At 38.0% G+C, this 23,053-nt stretch overlaps 1 protein-coding gene across 1 annotated transcript; it reads left to right on the forward strand.

The window, feature by feature from the left end:
• The first annotated feature begins 1,257 nt into the window (after positions 1 to 1,257).
• On the forward strand, positions 1,258 to 5,803 carry LOC122043811. The gene is made up of 8 exons (XM_042604387.1): positions 1,258 to 1,312; positions 2,036 to 2,207; positions 2,594 to 2,705; positions 4,418 to 4,466; positions 4,597 to 4,706; positions 4,800 to 4,853; positions 5,334 to 5,529; positions 5,744 to 5,803. The coding sequence occupies exons 1-7, from the start codon at positions 1,258 to 1,260 to the stop codon at positions 5,469 to 5,471; spliced, it is 690 nt and encodes a 229-aa protein (XP_042460321.1). The 3' UTR covers positions 5,472 to 5,529; positions 5,744 to 5,803.
• The last annotated feature ends 17,250 nt before the right edge of the window (positions 5,804 to 23,053 follow it).

Below are 23,053 nucleotides of genomic sequence, written 5' to 3' on the forward strand. Positions count from 1 at the left end.
ATTTCGCTAGACTGGGTTTGCTACTGTAGCTTAGTCCAAGCCTTCAAAGAAAAATGTGTCTCGGTCATTCGTCTGTGTGATAATCGCTTATCCGTGCCCGATCGGGATGACAGACAATTATACTTAGCGGTAATTTTCTCCTTGCTCCCCGCGCTCCTCAGGCAAGTGCCCTAACTTCATCTAAATTTCTAGAAGACAGTGCAAACCTCTGCTCATTATGGCTGAGCACACCTTTTAATTAAGCCACATTAATGTCGTCCGATGACTGAGCATCACGTGTCCACTTTCAGCCACCGCACGTTTGACATGATAGGCGGATATCCACTGATGACGTGGTAGACGACCATTTGAATTCAATGGTTGGATCTTCTTCTAGGTTTTCGTAACTCCGGATCAGACGACTGAAGTCGATCGATCGCGAGGTTTATAAACCTCGCGTGCGTCGCCATCTTCCTCACTTCGTATCTATTCGTCTTCGAGCTTCCCAGTGACACTTTGCTTCCTTTTTCTCTCCGGTGATCCTTCTTGTAAGCTTCCTCACCCTTTCAATCGAATCTTTTTGTTGTTCTTTGTCAACCTCTTTGTTTCCGTTGTTTCCGATAATAAGCTCCTCACAACCTCCCATCGTCGTCCCCGCACTACAAGAAAAATCCTCATAGACATCGGTGGAACAACAACGATTTTAAACAAAAACTGATATCTTTGAGTATTTTACACCGGTTTTTCCAAAAATCGGTGTCTATGAGCGCATATTTTCGCTCATAGACATCGGTTTTTTTAGCTGATGTCTATGAGCGCCTTTTTTTCGTTAATAGACACCGATTTTAACAGCGGTTTTTAAAATCCGGTGTCTATGATAAAATAAAATAATTTAATCTTCCCACCAATACTTAGCCGAAATTTGCAACACTTCACTCTTTCCTCCAAACCTAAACCTAAACCTTTATCGCGTCGTCCACCATATACCGTCGCAACGCCGCCACCACTTTTCTCCTCGCCGCTGGCCGTCCGACCATCTCTCTCAGCCTCATCTCCCTCTTCCCCCTTAGGCAGCCTCCTTGGACATCTTACTCTGGGAAGGCAGGTCCACCCCGTGGACTATGTTACTTAGATTCGTAATCCTTTTTAAACTGAATGTCTTGGTTTAATGTCTTGGCATCCATTCTCTTAGAATATGGGCGAGGGAAGAATCTGCTCCCGGGAAAGCACATGAAGCTGAGACCATTGCCTTATGCTCCCATGCTAGATCTACGAAAGATGGCGTCTTTTTCGTTGACGGAGGAGGATGTGCTACGGTGCTGCCGCAGCAAGTGTTTCGCCAAGGAGCTCGCCTCCGCCTCGCCGTTTTCCGACCTCCACCACTACTAGAAAACTATACTTTTGAGACAAAATTTTTAAGACAGTGATAAAATTCATCTCAAATACTAAGTAATTAAGACAGTAATACTAGTTGTCTCAAATTTTTACATATAGATATTAAATTTAAGACAGTATTTAAGATTTTATCTCAAATTTAACTTAATAAGACATCTTATAAAGATGGTTAAAAATATAATTATATAAGATATTCAAATAAGACAATAAAAATTTTTTTTGTCTCAAATTATATTCAATAATCTAGAAAAATTTATGACCGTATCAAATATTGTCATTATTGATGGTTCAACAATGACCACATCTTGTGCCCATCATATAGTGTTTTTCCTCTGTCATTATTATTTTTTATTTTTTTTATTTTTTTTATTGAGTCAAAATTCTAAGTTGATTTTTTATTTGGCCAAAACCTGACCTTTTTTTTGTTTGCAATCTTTTCCCTTGTTTACTTGGTCGAAACCTGAAGTTTTACTCGACCTAAAATATAAAAGATGCATTTCCCATTTGCCCTAGAAACAAACTGCTTCTTCTCTGCCGCCTCTTTCTAGCGAGCCTTAAAGACATTTCCCTTTCCTCTTCTAAGTTGCAGGTAACCTTCTTGTCCAGTAATATGCTTATTTGAGATTTTTTTTTACACTATCGGCCGACATTGTTGCCTCAGCGCTCACAAGGAGGCCTCCGCGAGCAGCGCTCACGAGGAGGCCGCCACGAGCAGTGCTCGCTAGGAGGCCACCGCAAGCAACGCTGGCATGGAGGCCATCGTACGCAGCTCTCGTGAGGAGGCCGCCGCAAGCAGCACTCGCGAGGAGGCCGCTGAAAGCAGCGTTCACGAGGTAACGACTCGTGGTATTGGAGATCCACAGGAGGCAACTACACTGCTGTTGCGAATATGAATCTTCCTTCTTATGTAGTTGCAATTCCACGAAGATCCATAGTTCCGCTACATGGCTCCTTCCCAATTTTTTCGAGAATTATCCCTTCACCTTCTAGCCTTTGCATTGGAGATCCTTTTCGCTCATCTGCTATCTTCGAACGAGATGTTACTTCCTCACAAAATAGAATTGTTGCCTTCTTTGAATACTGATTTGATAGGTCTCATTTTATGAACTGCATTTTTGGCTTTGAAGAACTAATCAAATGATATGAATCACTTTGGTAGTGACCACTCAAAAAGTTATTGATTTTCTGATGCTGCATTTGTTGGTGGTTTCTGTTCCAGGAGTAATGTAAGGTTGCGCCAAGAGTTGCTTGAATCATCCCCAAAGATTGTCATTACTATTATAAGGGAGATTGTAAGAGTGATATCATATGTTGGTTTTTTCTATGGTCAGGTAACTCCTAAGCAATTTTTAGATATGCATGATCCTAAATTGGATGAGTTTGGTAATGAGGATCATTTGATTCCACCACGATTATTTGCTAAATTGAAATTGGAGATCATGAACCTTATAAAATCAAAGCAAGGGGCTCTTATTTCCTTTTCTGTTATTTCCTTTTAATTTGCCAATCTTATACGGTAAAATGCTCCAAGCTGATGGTTTTCTTAAAGAGAGTCAACATCATGGTCAGAGTGGTTGTTTGACCTATCTTCTTTTATTTTGGTTGGTTGGTTTTCACTATAGTATAAGAATTCTTAGTTAGACCATGGAAGATGACAGATTGTTTGACATATCTTCTCATGTCAAGTTATTTTGAGTTAGTTACTTTACAAATTTTATTATTTCTTGTCAATTATTTGATAGTGAGAAAGAGTAGTTTTATTCATTTTGAGTTGTCAATGCTTTATAGGCACACAAGCTATTAGTGAGGAACAATAGAATGAGGCTCGTCTTACCTCAGTCATATAGATTGATGTCATTTGAACCTAATCTAAGAAATTGCTTGATCAGCACTACCACATATTCAAGCTATGAGCAAACGAAAAGTCCTTTATGATGAAAAATATATAAGATTTTGGGGCTTAAAAATGGTGAAAAGATGAACAGAGCTTGCACATGGCTTAATGACCTAAGGATATCTTTTATGAAATTGCAGCAAATGCATGATGGATGTAATTCTGTGGTGAGACCAACAAGTAAGAGTAACAGAATTTTAACTTTCTCTATGGTCAACCTTGCATAACGGAACTTGTAGTTTCCTACTCTGTGTTGTTTGCTATGAAGAAGAGTGTACTGTAATCATGTGTGAACTGTGGATATTGTAGATTTCAGAGTCAAAGTCATCAGCCTGCATTAACTTTAGCGTCCAAATATTAGATGCTAAGTTGTTAAGATTAAACCTCCTCCTCACCTTTTCTTGCACTTGACCATTCATAAGACTTCAACTCCTAGGGTGTTTAGCATTTGCATTCCAGATTCATTATATTTCATGCGCAGCAAGTTTAGATTCTTTACCACAAATAAATTCTTAGATTTAGTATTTTTAGAATGTTTAGGTTCTGTGAACTGTTGTGATAATGGAACCTATTGTCTACTTGTTTATTTCTTCACTTTGATTATCATTTGTCATTGATTTAATCTGTATTTTAGTTGAAATATAATTCGACTTCAACTCATAAGGATTTTACACTGGCCATATTTTACTTGGTTCTTCTCTATATGAAGATCAATTGACCAGTTATTATACAAATCAAGAATGTAAAATTCCTCAAATTTGTTCTATTTTAATTGAAATCTCATTGCTTCCCAAAGATGACAGTGATCCAATGATTCTTTGTTGGGTTTGATATGAAAGAAGAAATTGCATATTTGGTATCCACACTTCTACTTTTTGTGTGAAGACTTTTACACTATTTGTCTTTAGGTCTCCTTACTAGTTGCAACTAAGGGATTGATGTTGTTTCTCCATGTCAAAATGTATTAATTGGCTACTATATGAAACATGTCTATTTTTTCCTCTAATTATTTCTATTTTAACTAATATCTTATTCATTTTTAAAGTACATGATGAATTGTTGTTGACTTGCATACAAAAGAAGAGAAGTTTATTTATTATGTGTAGTTCTTGTTTGTGTGAACTCTTAATCATTTTCTATTTATTTCAGGTTCTTCATAACATTGCTATTGCAGAATACTTTCACTGGAATATGCTACGTAATTCAATAACTCCTATTTTTCCACTGGACTGTTAATCTCTTTTTGATTTTGTGGATAACTTTGCTGCAAACTATGCTCTGAAGAGAGTTTATTATGTCAACTATGCATTGGGGATATCTGGACGCAGGAAACCTTGCTGGCATCTATTATGAACAAAGTCAACTTGACATGGCAATTCTGCATTACAAGCAAGCTATCAACTGTGATTCTACCTTTATTGAAGCTTACAATAATCTGGTAAGTTGATAATGGTCTAATATGTCAAAATGTGGTATCCTTCTTGATGGTGAGCCATGTTAGTTAATGATCGACTTTTTTGCACATTAAAAGGGGAATGCTCTCAAAGACGTTGGACATGTGGAAGAGGCTATCAAATTCTATAGGGTGACTTTTTAATTTGGATATTTTTATTCTCTTAAGTTTTTTTTCCTTGTTGAATAACTTCATTTTAATATTTTTTCCCAAGTCATGCCTTGCTTTACAACCTAACCATCCACAAGCATTGTCAAGCCTTGGCAACATATACATGGACTGGTAAGCTTTAGAAATGTTTGATGACAATTATGCGGATAGTTTATTTTTGTTCCTTAATGAAACTTCTCTTCATGCAACAACATATGAGTGTTGCTGCATCATTCTATAAGGCAACTTTAGCAGTTACAACAGGGATATCTACGCCCTTCAACAACTTGACTATTATATACAAGCAACAGGTAGAGTACTATATCTGCCTTTTTCATCGCTAGTTTGAGAGTTACTGCATATTGCCTCATTTAATGGAAGAAAGTCATATAATTTGTCTATCTTCTTCTTTGCTGTCTTTGCCCCTAGTTGGAAATTGATAGTTCTCTTGTATTACACCAGGGAAATTATGCAGAAGTGATAGCCTGCTACAATGAAGTTCTTCGCAGACTGCTGCTAATGGTCTTGTCAATAGAAGGAACACATTTAAGGAGATTGGTAGAGTTACTGAAGCAATTCAGGATTATATACGTGCTGTGAATATCAGACCAACTATGCCTGAAGCCCATGCAAATTTGGCTTCAGCTTACAAAGATAGGTAATTTTTTCTTTGAATTTGTGCTGGTGTTGGACTATATCAGTATCTTACTTCATTGATTCTTCTTTCTATTTATTTGTGGTTGAGATAATTGATGAACGTTTCTCTTTTTAAGCATTCCAATTACTCATCTTGTTACCTGGTGCTCTTACTGTTTTTTCAATTATGATTTTTGGTCTTGATTTACTAATATATTATTTATGTGTTTTTACAGTTTACAAATTTCAAGTACTCCAGAGTTGAAATTGATGAAGTGCGGTTTGAGTGGGCTGAATGCATGCTAGATTACATTTGAGTAGGAAAGATATTTGATTTTTGAAAATTTTGGATGATGCATGCATTTGCATGGAATGTAAATTGCGAATATTACCTTGATGTGTACAATATTTATTACCTTTTGATGTTGTAAAAAGAATATTTGTGTATTTTATGGATACTGTTGTAAGAAGAATATTTATGTAATTTGTGAATATTTGTGTATTTCATGGATACTGTTGGAAGAAGAATATTTGTGTAATTTGTGAATATTTGTGTATTTTTTTTTGTTATTGTCGGTTTTTCACTGTTTCGGAAACCAAATTGTGCTGTTAAAAAATATTGATATTACATCGGTTTTCTACCGCTGCAAAATCGGTGTTATTAATTAATATTACATCGGTTGTATACTGCTGCCAAAATTGATGTTATTAGCATATAATATTACATCGGTTTTATACCGTTGATGAAATGGTGTCGTTAAGTGATACTACACCGGTTAATAACCGATTCGAACACCAGTGTCGTTAAGTGATACTATACTGGTTTTAACTCGATGTCTAAAATGGCAGACCTTTTACATCGTCTTCATAGACATCGGTCGAAAATGTAATATACACCGGTGGAAAATCGATGTCTATGAGGGTTTTTGTTGTAGTGCCGAACTCTGGTACACGTTCATCGAGTCCGGGTTCGACGAAGGCGACGCTGAGAGTTTGAGAGTTGCTTATGAGATTTCATCTGACTATCAAATCATTATTCCCTCTACTTCCGACTGGCTGCGTGAACCACCGACGGGTTATTTATGCTTCTTTAGGGATCAATTCACCGCCGGTCTACGGTTTCCTGTCCATCATTTTTTTTTTTGCAGTCTGTAAATATTTTCATATTTCTCTCTACTAATTAGTTCCGAACTCCTTTAGGTTCCTGTGCGGGGCCGTCGTCCTTTTCGGCCTGCATGACATTCCTTTGACCCCTCAGCTTTTTCACTATTTCTATTATCCTAAATTGTCCGAGCCGGGGACCTTCATATTCCAAGCTCGAGTGGGCTTGGTCTTTTTTGATAAGATGTCGTCCTCTAATAAGCATTGGAAGGACTACTATTTTTTCGTTCGATTTCCCGAGCGGTCATATTTCCCGACCGGCTAGCAGCTGGAAGTGGAGAACTCGCCAGAACTCAAGAAGTACAAGAGCCGATCGGACTACCTCCATACAGCTTCACACTTGACCGGTCAGAAGTACCACATCTACAAGTTGCTGTATGAGGGAGTCCTCTACGTGTTCGGCTTGAGCCCGATCTACACGAAGCTCCCGTCCAACCTAGGTATGTTGCTCTTCCTCTTCCTCGTTGAATCTAACTGATTTTTTCTCCTTTTTTACATCTCACATCATGCTAAGGGCGCGTTTGGCTGGCAAGAGCAAACTAACAGAGGTAGAGATCAATGCTACGACCACGGCCGAGCTGGAGAGCCGAGGCTTACAGCCAGTTGGCTCCCAAGAGGACCCGCTGGGCGGAAGCGAGGGAGCGCCGTTGCAAGTGAACGAAGGAGGAGGCAGCCGGATGGTTGGCAGTGGGGTAGTTGGTGTTGGTGCAATTTGTACTAACGGTCTAACTCAGGTTTTGATGAATAACAAATTAAGTTAGGTTTTGTTGTGATCTAACCACTTGATTAAGTATGCAGGAGAAGCCCAGATAAGTCAACGGGCTGACTGAATATCTAGCAGGACATACAGCTAGGTCAACAGGTCGACTCGATATTTGGCACGAAGTCTAGATAGGTCGACGGACAGACCTGATATATGGTAAGAAATCTAGCTAGGTCAACGAACCGACCAGATAGCTGGTGTGAAGTTCAGACAGGTCGACAGGCTGACAGGATGTTTGGAAATTGGTAAGTTAAGGTAAGTCACTGGAGGAGAGTGACATTGTGAGGATGCGTCTCAGTTGAGGGACAGTAGGCGTCAGTCTAGTTTAAGTCCATTTATGATCCCTAAATTGAGATCTTGATTAGTTCCTGATCCTGAGAGGGCAGGAACTAATTAGTATTCTTTATTATTAATTATTATTGTCCTAATATTTGTTTTGCAGGACAAAAGGAGCATATTTACCTTCGGATGAATAGTATTTGAAGGTGCATTCGTACTGTTCATAGAAGGCGTCTTCTATGACTATGGAAGACGTCTTCCGCAGGGTGAAAATTTGACCTCATTACGGATAAGTGTCAGGCTATTCGGGATCAAGTTTAATCCATTGAAAGCGCCTTTAGCAGCTATGGAAGACGCCTTCCATGCCTTATATAAGGCAGTCTCAAAAAGACATTCAAACAACACTCATATACGATTAGGTTCCTATCCAACATAATCCACCTTCCATGCCTTATTATTAAGAAAGTATTACTTGTTGAAAGTCTCAAACATAATTTTCTTAGCATTAGTCAATTGTGTGATTCTAGATATAAGGTTAGGTTCCTATCCTCTAAATGTTTGATTCAGCACATAGATAATCCTACCATAAAACTAAAGGGGTTAAGGAAAGATATTATCTATGCAATCAATCTAACTGCTTCCTCATTTAAGTGTCACTTGACACAAAAAGAAGAAACCTGATTATGACATAGAAGAATGTCACACACAAACTTTAGAAATCTAAGTAAATTAAATCGATTAGTTAGAGGCTTACCAAACTTACCAAACTTAGGCTCAATAATTTGTAATGTCTGTCAACAAGGAAAACAAAGAAAGTTAACTCATAAATCAACTAATCAACTTCAAACAAATTCTATACTAAAACTATTACACTTGGACCTATTTGACTCTCATAGAATCAAATTAATAAACGAAACCCTTTATTGCCTGGTAATAATAGATGATTACTCTAAATTCACCTGGGTAAAATTTTAAAAAATAAAGATAAAACATTTAAAGTCTTTAGTAAGTTTTGCAAACAAATTGAAAATGAAAGAGATAGAAAAATTAAAAGAATCAGAAGTGATAACGGAGGTGAATTTAGAAATCACAACTTTAATCAATTCTGTCTTGAAAATGGATATCATCACGAATTTTCATGCCCTAAAACACACTAACAAAATGGAATAGTAGAAAGAAAGAACAGAACTCTACTAAAGCCTCTAGGACAATGCTAAATGAATATAAACTACCAAAATATTTTTAGGCAGAAACTGTTAGCACAACCTGCTATGTACAAAACAGAACCACAATAAATAAAACTTATAATAAAATCTCATTTGAACTCTATTATAATAAACAACTTAATATTAAATACTTTAAAGTATTTGGATGCCTAGCTTACATACTAAACACAAGAGAACACTTAGAAAATTTTACTTTAAAAGTAGAAAATGAAATATTTATAGGCTACTCATTAAACAGTAGAGGTTACAGAGTATATAATAAAGTCACACTAAGAATTGAAGAAACATCAAATGTAAAATTTGAAGAGACCAACTAAAACTTAGAACAAATTCAGATTCAAACAATTGATTCTATTCGAGGTAACAATAGTCAAGGGGGAGACAACGAAAGCCTAAGTCACGAATACAAAGAAGAAGATCAACCTCAAGTAAATGAACCTACTAGAACGATAAGAGTTAACTCAAACCATCTAATTAACCAAATAATTAGTAACCCATACCTAAGAGTTTAGACTAGATCATCCTTTAGAAATTTAAGTTAAATATCTTTAATCTCAAAAATTGAACCCAAAACAATAGAAGAATCCTTACTTCACTCAGACTGGATCATAGTCATACAGGAAGAGCTAGTCCAGTTTGAAAGAAACGAAGTTTGAGACTTAATACCACCACCTAACAATAAAAAGGTAATAGAAACAAAATGAGTATTCAGAAATAAACTAAGTGAAAATGGAGAAATTATTAGAAACAAGGTTAGACTAGTAGCTAAAAGGTTTAGTCAAAGTAGAAGGACTTGACTATGATGAAATATATGTCCCAGTAGCTAGACTTGAATCTATTAGAATGCTACTTAGCTATGAAACCCATAAAGAATTTAAGCTTTATCAAATAAATGTTAAATCTGTCTTTTTAAATGGGCTAATAAAAGAAGAAGTTTATGTAGGTCAACCACCTGGGTTTAAAAGTCTAGATCATCCTGACCATGTCTTTAAACTTAAGAAAGTCTTGTATGGTCTTAAACAAACAACTAGGGTCTGGTATGAAAGGTTGACCTCCTACCTAATTTCTAAAGGATTCAACAAAGGACAAATTGATCTAACTTTATTTGTAAAATCAATCAACCAAGATATCTTTATAGCCCAAATATATATAGACGACATAATCTTTGGTTCAACCAATTCAGAATTTTTACAAGAGTTTATAACCTTAATGGAACAAGAATTTGAAATAAGCTTAGTAGGTAAACTAACTTACTTTTTAGATTTGCAAATTAAACAAAATAATGAAAGAAATTATGTTCACCAACAAAAGCATATCAAGGAATTACTTAAAAAATTTGGAATGAAAAATACCAAGGAAATAAAAACACCAATGACAACTAACATAACCTTAGATAATGACCCAAATGGAAAACTCATAGACCTAAAATACTATAGAAGTGTGATAGGTAGTCTTCTATACTTAACTGCAAGTCGACATGATATTTTATTTACAGTTAGTATGTGTGCTAGATACTAAACCTATGCTAAAGAATCCCACTTAACTAACATAAAAAAGAATTTTCAGATATCTAAAAGGAACATCAAATGTAAGAATTTGGTATCCTAGAACACTCAACTATGAACTCATACTATAAACTAGACTATAAGAGTACAAGTGGTGGATGTCAATTACTTGTGTTGGTTCAATATGGGTACCCAAGGTTTTGATGTTTGGACAAAGGTTTAAGTTAGATTTATTGTTGTATTTGATATGCATTATGAGTGTGCAGGATATAGGTACAACAAGGAAAGTCCAAGTGTGATCTTGGTAAAGGAGAAAAGTCCAAGAGTGAGTCTTGACGGTGTAAGTCCAAGCTGTTGTAATGTATACTAAAAGTCTAGCTTTTGTATAAATATTTATTTAGAAATAAGAATCACATTGGTCAAATGTCTACATTTATGCTAAGTGTAGTTGTCCATTTAATTTATATTGTAGATAACATGGTGTGAGGAGACACACAGAAGATCATGTTATCATATCCTTATAAATTATAAATAGTAGCTCACAACCAAGATAGAATGGACAAACCATTGGTGTGGTTATAGTGTAATTTGGTATTAGTTTATCTAGACTATAAAATTACACTAGTACACTATGAGTGTATTGAGAAGGACCATTTAAGGTTGTTCCTTTTATACTGACTATATAAGAGAACAAAATCTCTGTTATTATGGAAGTGCGTACTATTAATCATGATATAATATATAACAAGCACGTATATTTAATATTTATTTCTTTAATTTATCAAAGGGTGCGATTTAGCTCGTTAAATCAATAGACCCAATAAGTTGGGAAATGATATTATTTCTACGGTGTGTTGTTGATTATAGAATGAAACTGTGTCATAGTAATCTAGGTTGATGATGTCCCCTTGAGGAGCTCATAAGGATTGTTATGTAAACCCTGCAGGCGGATCTAGTCCGGCATGACAATGAAGTTGAGTGGTACTACTCTTGGAGCTAGATATTAATTAAGTGAGTTGTCAGTAACTCATTTAATTAGTGGACATTCTATATCTTAAACACAGGGAGATTAATGCACTCATAATAAGGAACCCATAATGTAATTTAGGATTGGTGCGGTAGTTGAATAATAACTCTTTAGTGGTATGAGTTATTATTGATGAACTTGAGTTGGGTGTTCGGGGCGAACACAGGATGCTCAAGCTCATCGGGAGACCAAAACCAATTTCTCCTCTCGGTCCATGTTGTAGCCTCTATAAAATCTTGTATCCACAAAGTCCACTTCTTACCCAAGTAATGGGTCGGCTACATCCTTGCTTGGTGCAAGGGGCCGGCCAAGCATGAGCTTGGAAGCCAAGAGGTGGCCGACCAAAGCTTGGTGCCCAAGCTAAGGGCCAACCACATGAAGAATAAAAGGAAAAGGAAGTTTTGTTTGAAACAAAAATTTTGTTTAAAATCTTTCTTTATTTGTAGTTATCTACAATGATTAAAAGAGAGATTTTATTTTGTTAAAATCTTTCCTTTTTGTAGTTATCTACAATGGATAAAAGAAAGATTTCAATTTCCTTTTATAGACATCCTCATGGTTTTAAAAGAGAGTTTTAAAATTTTTAAAATCTTTCCTTTTATAACTATCTACAAAAGATTAAAGAGAGATTTTAATTTTATTAAAATCTTTCCTTATTCGTAGTTATCTATAATGTTTAAAAGAGATATTTTAATTTTTGATAAAACTTTCTCTTTTTGTAACCATGATTTAAAAAGGAGAAGTTTCAATTAATCTTTCCTTTTTTTGTAGTTGTCTACATGTTTTAAAAGAGGGAGATTAATTTTAAAACTTTCCTTTATTGCCATGTACAATAGGAAATTTAGAAAAAAGAGATTTTAATTGTTGTTAAAATTTCCTTTTTTAATAGGGGGTCACAAATAAAGAAGTTTTAATTATGTTTAAAACTTTCATTTTTTGCCTTGAGCAAGGATTATAAAAGAGAGATAGAGGATGCCTCATGAGAATTAATTCCAAGCTTCTCATCTTAGCATTGTGTGGCCGACCCCTTCTCCTTGTTCTCTTCTCTTATGCCGGCGGAACACACAATCTAGGGCATCTCCTCATCTTCTAATCTTTGGTGGTCGATTTTTCCTTTCTCCCTTTCCTTTTCCTAAGACCGGCGACACCATCTCTTCTTCTCTTCTTTTCTTCTTTCTAAGGTCGGCTTCCATCTATTCTTGGTGGTCGAAAATTGAAAGAAAAAGGAGAAGCTATTGGTGGCCGAAACGTGGAAGAAGAAGAGATTGGCATTCCTTGGTGGCTCGAGAGTCTTGGAGGAGAAGAAGTGGTTCGAGTGGATTCCATCTTGGTAGATCGTTGCCCACACAACGTCCAAGAGGAGGAGAGGAATACAACAGAAGATCAAGAGGTCTTTAGCTATAAAGAAAGATATAATTAGTTATTTTTTTCGCATCATAACTAGTGCATGTTCTTTGTATAGATCTTGAAAAATCAAACACAAGAGGCTATCAGTTTTAGTTTATCGTTTTGTTATCGATTTTATTTTTCGATTTCATATTTCGATAATGTGTTTCTATTGAGGTCTCTATAGTTAAATCGAGTTTACTGTAAGAAGTTAAATATCCAATTTCTTTGAAAGACTTTGTCTAGGAAGTGGTAGATGATCTCATACCCAAGAAGGCCTAGTGCCTCGCCATGTTTAACCTGAAAGCCGATCTTTGAAATAGATATTTGATAACTTCTGTAATATGGTTTAACTTAGGAATATCACATCTGTTAAACTTGGAGTAAAAATGTTAAGTATCATTTCCAATCCAAATTTAACTTCTGAAGGACAATTTGGATTAATAATGTTAAACATCGTTTGCAATCCAAATTTAACTTTAGTAGAGCACATGGGTAGCTAGGATAGTTCTATGCTTGTACAAATTTTTATATAGGGGAATTAGGACGGTATTCCGAGTAGCAACCAACACAAGCATGTAGTTTTGACAACGTAAGTCCAAGTGTAACTTGGCAATGGACGAAGTCCCGGAGGCGTGACCTCTTGGCAAAGGAAAACTCGACAATAAGGACAAGGCTGAAGGAAGCTCCAGAAGGTAAGGCGTGAAGAATAGGGAGACATCCAAGGGACGCGAGGCTGATGGAGGAGGCTAGAAGGCTAGGTCTAGGTTGTGCGGACAAGGACGAATGCATGAAAGATTATACTCAGGGTAAAATTCTAGGTTTAGGGTTTTACTGTAGTAATTACTATAGCAGTCGACTGGTGTTTTCATCAGTCGAATGCTAGCGAACAGAATATCTCTGTTCGCTCAACCCATGTGGAGCAGTTAACTAATACTGTTACCAGTCGACTGGTATCGAGCCGTTGGTCTGTAACGGTCGAATTCCACTTAGTACCAGTCGACTGGTAGTTTTACCAGCTGACTAGTGGCGGGAAACACAGCTAGGTGTTTCCTCCCGAGCTTTATTTAATAGAGCTCGGGGTGCTTGACCAAGGTTGACGAAAATAGAGGTGGTTAACCCCTATTGAGTCTCCAAGATCTTCTTGAGTGATCAAGAGCTTGTGCGAGTTTATAGCGAGGTTTCTCCACCCACAAGGAGCTACTCGAGCTAGCCGGAGGTTTTCCAAGAAGTCATTCATTGACAGATCAGGATCATCCACCTTACGGACAGCCATAGAGTAGAAGCTTCATCTCCGAACCACGTTAAACAGCGTGTTAAGTTTGCCTTCTTTTGTTAGTGTTTATCTTGTATTTCTGCTATGCACACTAACCATTGTAGGAAGCGACATTTTGGGTGAGACGTTATTTACCCCCCCCCCCCCCTCCCAACTCCTCTAGCGGCGTCAAAGTACAAACAAGTGGTATCAAAGTTAGGCCACTCTTCTACGGACTAATTGTCGAGGGAGTAAAGCGCTAGAGGAAGATGGAGTCAGAAGGTCTGCTTGAATGAGATATCCGAATCTCACCTCCATATGACCAAGAAGACTTCGGGTAATGGAGGTCTCGCTTGGAGACTTAATTCCAAATGGATTGGGACCATTGGATGGCATTGGAGGATCCATTCGAAACTCCGACGGAGAAGAAGGGAAAGCGCCTCCGTCATTGGTATTGGACCAAGGAGCAAAGGGAGCAATCAGAGGCGGATAAGAAGGTAACGAAAATTCTATTGAATTTATTGCTCCCTACCGTTTTGATGAGTGTAGGTAAATTCGAGAATGCAACTGACCTATGGAAAAAGGTAGTTGCATTTCATGAAGATCCTACAAAACTCCAAGTAGTGGAGGAGCCCAAGGAGAAGGGCTCATTGATTCAAGAGGAGAAAGACCAATCGGTTCTTGGCACATGCTCAACATCCGAGAAAGGGAAGAAAGATGAGGATGTATCATCTACATCTTCAAGGGAGGAAGAAGTGGAATCTGTTGGTGCGGTTAGCACTAACGGTCTAACTCAGGTTTTGATAAATGACAAATTAGGTTAAGTTAGTTGTGTTGTTGATCTAACACTCTGATCGAGTGTGCAGGAGAAGTCCAGACAGGTCAACGGGCTGACCAGATGTCTGGCACGAAGCCCAGCTATGTCGACAGGCTGACCGGATAGCTGGCACGAAGTCCAAATGAGTCGACGGGCTGACCAGACATTTGGCACGAAGTCTAGTTAGGTCGACGGGCCGACTGGATAGCTGGCATGAAGTCCAGACAGGTCGACGGGCTGACCGGATGTCTGGCAAGAGGTAAGTAAAGGTAAGTCACTGGAGGAGAGCGACTGTGAGGACGCGTCTCAGTTAAGGGACAATAGGCGTCGGTCCAGCTTAGGTCAATTTTGGATCCCTAAATTGAGACCCTGACTAGGTTCTGATCTTGGGAAGACATGACCTAAATCATAAATCTATATAAACTGTTTATGTATATATTTTTATAACTCTATGTTGTAGATACAAATGTAGAGGTTCGAATTCTGCACGCGTAGCAACTGACAAAGCTTGATTCTGAGGTTGGAATCAAAAGTTATTACCCTCGGAAGATTACTGTGTCAAACAAATAGTTGGACGCGCCTGGGATCGACCAGATTCGAACTCTCCTCGTCTGATCCGAATTTTTGGAATCTTATAAGCTCTGTAGACTCCTCCAAATGGTTATAAAAGGAGGGGTTGAGCAAGCTTCAAACATAGAACCCTCATACGTGCTTCAACGTATCCAAACGACTTTCCGACTGCTCTGGGCTCCTGCTACGAAGTTGCTGCGCTCGACGACTGTTCCAAGGAGTTCCGATCGCGCCCGACAGACAGACATCAACACGAAGGGCTTCATCTTTTGATCCTTAAAAGTGTTAGTAAAATTTCCTTTATTGTACTTAATTATTATAAAAGTCAAGTGCAGTGTGTTGCACTTGGCTTAATTCTTATTGTACTCGATTCTCTCTTCCGGGGGTACCGGAAGAGGTTTTTAGTGGATTGCCCATCGATAAGTCTACGGGACCTGGGCATTGGAGTAAGAGTCGCCAAAGGCTCCGAACCAAGTAAAAACCGCCTATGTTATTTTTGGTGTTGCTTTTTGTATTTACTTTCCACTGCGTACACTCGTGTTTTAAAAATCGAAAATAAGTGTTTTTCAAATCCACGTGATTCACCCCCCTCTCACGTGCGTCACGATCCAACAAGTGGTATTAGAGCAGGTACCGCTCTGATTTGGTGCAACCACCAATCAAGCAAAGGGGAGTCTTTTTAAAGAAAAAATTAGATATCGTTGGTCTTTAAAATAAAGACAAAATATTATTTTTGCAAAAAAAATTATGCCTTTCGTTTTTTTCCTCCAAAATTATTTTTTTAAAATATATCGTCATTTTTCACCATTGCTTAGTATTGACAAAATATTATATTCTCAAAAATTTGAAATAATATTTTTTATTAATATTTTATTATTTTTTTTGAAAGTAGTGAAATACTATTTTTTTCAGCACTGCTGATCCAAGACAAAGTCTTGGGACTTTTTCTCTGTTTCCTTGTGTGCAAGACCAATGTCTCTTCAAGAAGGACAGAACCCCCACGAGACACCACCATACGTTGAAAAAGATTTCAACTATTGGAGGCGAAGAATGGAATGTTTCTTAGGAAACTTAGATTTCGATAATGTATTAATATTGAGAAAACCTTCTCAGGACTCAGAATTGAATGAAAATGTAAGTAAACTTATTTGTAATGTTTTACCTAACAATATTTTATGCAGACTAGAAAAGTACAAAAATACATATGAGCTTTGGACCCAGTTGATCAAGCTTCACGAGACGCCGATGGAACTAGAGGATCAAATTAAAATCGAATCCGGACTCGAGTCAAATCCAACGGAGAAGCCCACTGAATTAGGGGTTGCGCTCAAGGTTAGTGATATTTACCAAAATATCCCTGCTAATAGTAGTTTAAAAAATATGAGCATTGATTTGGTTATTTCTGAAAATATATGTGAAAATAATGTAGTTGACAATAATTACAAAAATATCCCTAGGATATTATCTGATAAAATAAATCTAATTAATTTAGAAAATTCACAAATTCTAAAAATAATTAATAAACCTAAAAATTCAAACTTAAACCTAAACAAATATGAAAACTCAAATGATAGAGTTGACAAGGTCAATATTGATCTAGATAAAATTAATAAATTATTTAATAATCTAGACAATATTAATCTAGAAAACCCTATCCAACCCCAAGATAATTTAATTAACAAAAAAAATAAATTTTAATGATAAGAATAATCTAATAAATTTCACTAATTATATCAACTTAAAAGATAAAGAAAATATAAAGATAAAATCAAACACTTTGATAAAATCAAAACTAAATTTAACAAAATTAAAATTAAATATTAAAGATAACATATTAAACAAAGATAATATGAAAAATTCAAAATTAACAATTAATAAAAGGTTAAAAGATAAACCTTTAAGGTAATATAATTTAAACACTTTAATTAATTCAAATTTAAAAATTAATAAAAACTTAAACATTAACACTAATCTATTAAATAAAGATAATTCAATTAACTTAATAAAATTAAAAGAAAATTCAAATATTAAATACACTCTCTTAAAGAAAGATAATTTGACCAATTTAATTAATTCAAAATTAAAAACTTAAATCTAAATTACAAATTAAATATTAAATTTTAACCAAAACTAAATTATACAAGAAATCTTAAAAGGAAAATCAATAATTTAGGGGGAGACTCCAGAATAACTGACACCTCCAAAAATAATCTACCCGACAGGGTTGTTGGTCCCTTTGGAGGCCGACAAGAGGGGAGGGGTAAATTGCCCTATAAAAATTAAACACAAAACCTTTCTCGGATATTCAACTAATTTACAGACACTTGTAATTAAAAGGAAGAGACTAAATTAAAAGATCAGACACAAGAGGGTTTACTTGGTTTGTAATCAGAGGATTGCTAATCTAAGGCAAAGATGACACACTATCTGATTCTCCTCTGGGCGGAGTAGCCTCTTACAGCGTTGACAGTACAAAAGAATAGAAAGCACAGAAAGAATTAAATTACAAGTGAGTTCAATGATCTGTGCAAACCAGTGTTATATTTATAGTACTGGTCGGGGTGCCCTGAAGAGGTTCCGGGCGCCCTAGGGGATAAAACTTTATCCCTCAACGTTCAGATCGAGTTTGACTCGATCTGGTCAACATCTTCGGTCCGGGCGCCCCGGAGGGTTCCGGGCGCCCCAGTCAGCTCCGGGCGCCCCGAACCCCAAAAGTCAATTCTAGTTGACTTTTTTCGTCCGGTCGCTCTGCTTCGGTTCAGCTCGTCTCGGTCTGGGTCTTCAACTCCGGCTCCGCTAGCTTGGGTGATCTTGGCCATCCGGAATAGGGCTCACCCGAACCCAAGTTCCGACCTTCTCCTCGAGCAGCCTTCCTTCCCGGTTTCTCGCCCCTCGAACGTCGCGCACGTTCTTCTCGTCCACCGGTGTACTCTTCCGCGGTAACCTCATCCCTCGGACGCACTGAGCCCGTCGGCTCTCTCCCTGTGCTGTCCTTCTCGCTAGCCGCGTCTTCCGCTCGACTTCCTATGTTCTTAAGCTCCTGCACACTTAGACACAAGGGTTAAACAAACACAGGACCTAACTTAGCTTGTTTGATCACATCAAAACACCTTGGGGTTCCAACAATCCCCCTTTTTGATGTGAGCAACCCAAGTTAAGTTAGGGTAACATATGCAATAAAAATAATTTATATTCAAATAAGTCCAACTATTTTTCAATTGAAAATTATATCACCTCCCCCTAGACTTAATATACTTCTCCCCCTTTAATCACATAAAAATTGGGGTTATAAACAAGTCTAAGGTAAATTCTAAAAAAAATTTTAAGTGTAAATTTTTTTTAAAAAATGTCTAAGTAAAGACACTCTTCAGAATTTTTCTTTCGAAGAAAAAAAATTTAAGTAAAACATTTTTCAGAAAAAAAACAGTCATAAGTGTTAACAAAAATTTCCTAAAATTTCAATATTTCCTAATTTTTTTTAATTTTCAAAAAAATTTCTAAGTTAATATTCATAAGAAACAATTCTAAGTCGATTTTTTTAAAAAAATTTAAAACAATATTATCATAAAAAATTCTTAGACAAGTTAAAAAAATTTAAATATTTTCTAATACAAATTGAATAACTCTTTTAAAACATTAAGTAATTTAAATTAATATTTTTTCAGTTAGTCAATTAAACTTTTCATTTCGATACTTGGCTTCCAGGTCGTGGCGAGACACTAGGCCTTCTTGGTTATTGGAGCAACAACCACTTCCTTAGACAAAGCCTCATAATGAAATTAGTTGTTTAATTTTCTTGCTGAAAATGCTAAATCTAATTTTAATTTTAAATTAAACAGGTTTTTGGAATCCAGTAGAGGTTCCTACCTACAGGATTAACCAAGTATTTCCTAGGTACATAGATTTTTGATATATTTCTAATTTGACTTTGATGAAATATATAATACCAATTTAAACCTCTATAGTTTCTAAAAGTAGAAATATTTGGACCATTAGATTTTTTTCAATCTTTCTATTTTTTCTTTTAGTTTTTCATTTTCAATTTTCAATTTTTCAAAATCCTCTATAAGACATGATTTTGCCAAAATTCTTTTTGTTTCTAAAATTTCATTTTCTAATTTGGTATTTTTATTTTCTAATTTATACATGGATTTTGTCATTGCCTTAATACCAAAGTAAAGTTCATCAAGGGGTAAGAGGCATACCTCATTTACCATATCATACTTGAAGTCTGAATCTCCCCCTGCTTCGCTACTTCCATCTGAGGTCGCTCCCCCTTCATTGATGCTGGGTTCTAATGTACTCTGTCCTTCGTAGCTTGCCATCAGTGCTATCCCGGCATATTCTTGAATCTCAGACTCAGATGAAGAAGTGTCGTCCCAAGTAGCTTTTAGGTTCTTGTGCTTCTTGGGAATCTTGCCTTGTCCTTTTTTAGTTCTGGACAGTCTTCTTTTAGGTGTCCTTCCTTTTGACACTGGTAGCAACACATCCTTCTTTTATTTCTTGGATTCTTTTTATTCAGCATTTCTTTAAATTTATTAGCTCTAAAAAACTTTTTAAAGTTTCTTACCATATACGCTTCCTGATCATCCTCTGAGTCTGACTCGGGTTCATCCCTTTTGGTTGCATTTAGCGCAATCATCTGGCTTGATTCCTTTGTTCCTGCACACCTGGTTTCATGCAATTCAAGAGTGGAGAACAGTTCTTCCAAACTACTTATCTCCAGGTCTTTCGAAATGTAGTAGGCGTTGACGATTGATGTCCATTCTGAAGTTCTGGGAAACGCGTTGAGTGCGTAGCGTATTGTGTCATGATTTGTAACCGTTTCTCCGAGGTTCTCGAGACCAGTAACTAGTTCTTTTACCTTCGCGTGTAAATTGGCTACCTTCTCACCATTTTCCAGACGTATGTTCATCAGCTTGTTCCGGAGGATGTCCCTTCTAGCGAGCTTTACTTCGGACGTGCCTTCGTGGAGTTCCAGGAACTTCTCCCAGAGTTCTTTAGTGGATGAATAGCTTCTGATGTGGTTGACCTCTCGAGGCGGCAACACGCTTAGAAGGTGATATTCCGCACGACTGTTCTCTACAGACTCATTCTGCTCCTTCTTTGTCCAGTGGCTCTCTTCTTTTTCTTCTCCGTTTTGATTCATCGGAGCTACAAAACCATATTTTATAATAGATCGAATTTCAAAATTAGTTCTTAGGAATACCTCCATACGTCGCTTCCAGTCTGCGAAGCCCCCCTCGAATTTTGGTGGAACGATGCTTGGTCCGACCATCTTGTTGCTTCGATCGGCGATTAGTCCTCCTGAAACGCCTTGCTCTGATATCACTTGTTGGTCCTTTTGGAGGCCGGCAAGAGGGGAGGGGTAAATTACCCTATAAAAATTAAACACAAAACCTTTCTCGGATATTCAACTAATTAACAGACACTTGTAATAAAAAGGAAGAGACTAAATTAAAAGATCAGATACAAGAGGGTTTACTTGGTTTGCAATCAGAGGATTGCTAATCCAAGGCAAAGATGACACACTATCTGATTCTTATCTGGGCGGAGTAGCCTCTTACAGCGTTGACAGTACAAAAGAATAGAAAGCACAGAAAGAATTGAATTACAAGTGAGTTCAATGATCTGTGCAAACCAGTGCTATATTTATAGTACTGGTCGGGGTGCCCCGAAAGGGTTCCGGGCGCCCTGAGGGATAAAACTTTATCCCCCAACGTTCAGATCGAGTTTGACTCAATCTGGTCAACATCTTCGGTCCGGGCGCCCCGGAGGGTTCCGGGCGGCCCGGTTAGCTCCGGGCGCCTTGGACCCCAAAAGTCAACTTTGGTTGACTTTTTTTGTCCGGTCGCTCTGCTTCGGTTCAGCTCGTCTTGGTCCGGGTCTTCAACTCCGGCTCCGCTAGCTTGGGTGATCTCGGTCATCCGGAATAGGGCTCACCCGAACCCAAGTTCCGGCTTTCTCCTCGAGCAGCCTACCTTCCTAGTTTCTCGTCCCTCGAACGCCGTGCACGTTCTTCTCGTCCACCAGTGTACTCTTCCGCGGTCACCTCATCTCTCGGACGCACCGAGCCCGTTGGCTCTCTCCCCGCAAAGTCCTTCTCACTAGCCGCGTCTTCCGCTCGACTTCCTGTCTTCCTAAGCTCCTGCACACTTAGACACAAGGGTTAAACAAACGCAGGAACTAACTTATCTTGTTTGATCACATCAAAACACCTTGGGGTTACAACAAGGTTAACCAAAACTTGTTGGACCCCGTGGTAGTTTTGATGTGATCAACCAAGTTGGTTAGGTCCTGCTGTGTTTGATCCCCGTGTCTGAGTGTGCAGGAGCTTAGGAACACAAGAAGTCGAGCGGAAGACGCAGCTAGCGAGAAAAACGACACGAGAAGGGAGCCGACGGGCTCGATGCGTCCGAAGGACGAGAGAGCTGTGGAAGAGTACTCCGGTGGGTGTGAAGAGCGTGCGCGGCGCTCGAGGGACGTTAAGCCGGGACGGAAGGCTGCTCGAGGAGAAGGCCGGGAATTGGGTTCGGGTGAGCCCTATTTCGGTTGGTCGAAATCATCCAAAAGAACGGAGCGTCGGAAGCTGGAAAAACCAAGCTGGAATCTATGCTGCCAGCTTAGAGGCGCCTCCAGCAGGCTTGGAGGCGCCTCCATCATGAAGGCGCCTTCAACCCTGTTGAAGGTGCCTTCAACAGGTCAAATTTGACCGTTTATGCTGCGGATAAAGTTTTATCCGTTGATCGAGCTGGAGGCACCTTGAACCTTGTTGGAGGCGCCTTGGACTCTCGGGATAGACTTTCCAGGAACTATATAAAGGCCCCTGGACCTAGGAATTCAACAACAACTCAAGCAATCAATCTGTAAGCAATTCCTAGCAGTAGTTCTGAGCAATTAAGAGTGTAAAAGGCTTCTCCGCCTTCAGAGAAAGAGAATTTTCTTAGTGCGTTTTTCACTGCCCCGGATTAACAACCCTCTTGGTTGTAACCAGGTTAAATTTCCGTTTCTGTTTCTATTTTCTGTCTCTACTTTTTTACTACTGTATTTATTCTGAGTTGAAATCCGAGGAGGGTAGTTTTATTTTTTGTTTACAGCAATTCACCCCCCTCTTGCCGGTCTCCGCTGCACCAACAAGTGGTATCAGAGCCTGATCGCCTCAGAAGGACTAACCGCCAACTGAAGCACTACGATCAAGACGATGGCCGGAGCGAACATCCATCCCCCGAAGTTCGACGGAGACTTCGCCACATGGAAGCGCAAAATGGAGGTATTTTTTAAAACCGAATTTGATATTCTGTTAATAATGAATATGGCTATGCAGTTCCGAAAGACAAGGAGGAAAATACCTGGACGAAAAAGGAGCAAGCAAATTTCGTCGCCAACGGAAAGGCAGAGTTCCACCTACTCAGCGTTCTACCGCCGCAGGAGGTAAATCGGATCGGAAGCTATGACTCAGCGAAAGATCTCTGGGAAAAATTCCTGGAGCTTCACGAAGGTACTTCCGAAGCGAAACTAGCGAAACGCGACATCCTCCGGAACCAGTTAACGAACCTC

The sequence above is a fragment of the Zingiber officinale genome, chromosome 2A (genome assembly GCF_018446385.1).
Source record: "Zingiber officinale cultivar Zhangliang chromosome 2A, Zo_v1.1, whole genome shotgun sequence".
NCBI classification, from domain to species: Eukaryota; Viridiplantae; Streptophyta; class Magnoliopsida; order Zingiberales; family Zingiberaceae; genus Zingiber; species Zingiber officinale.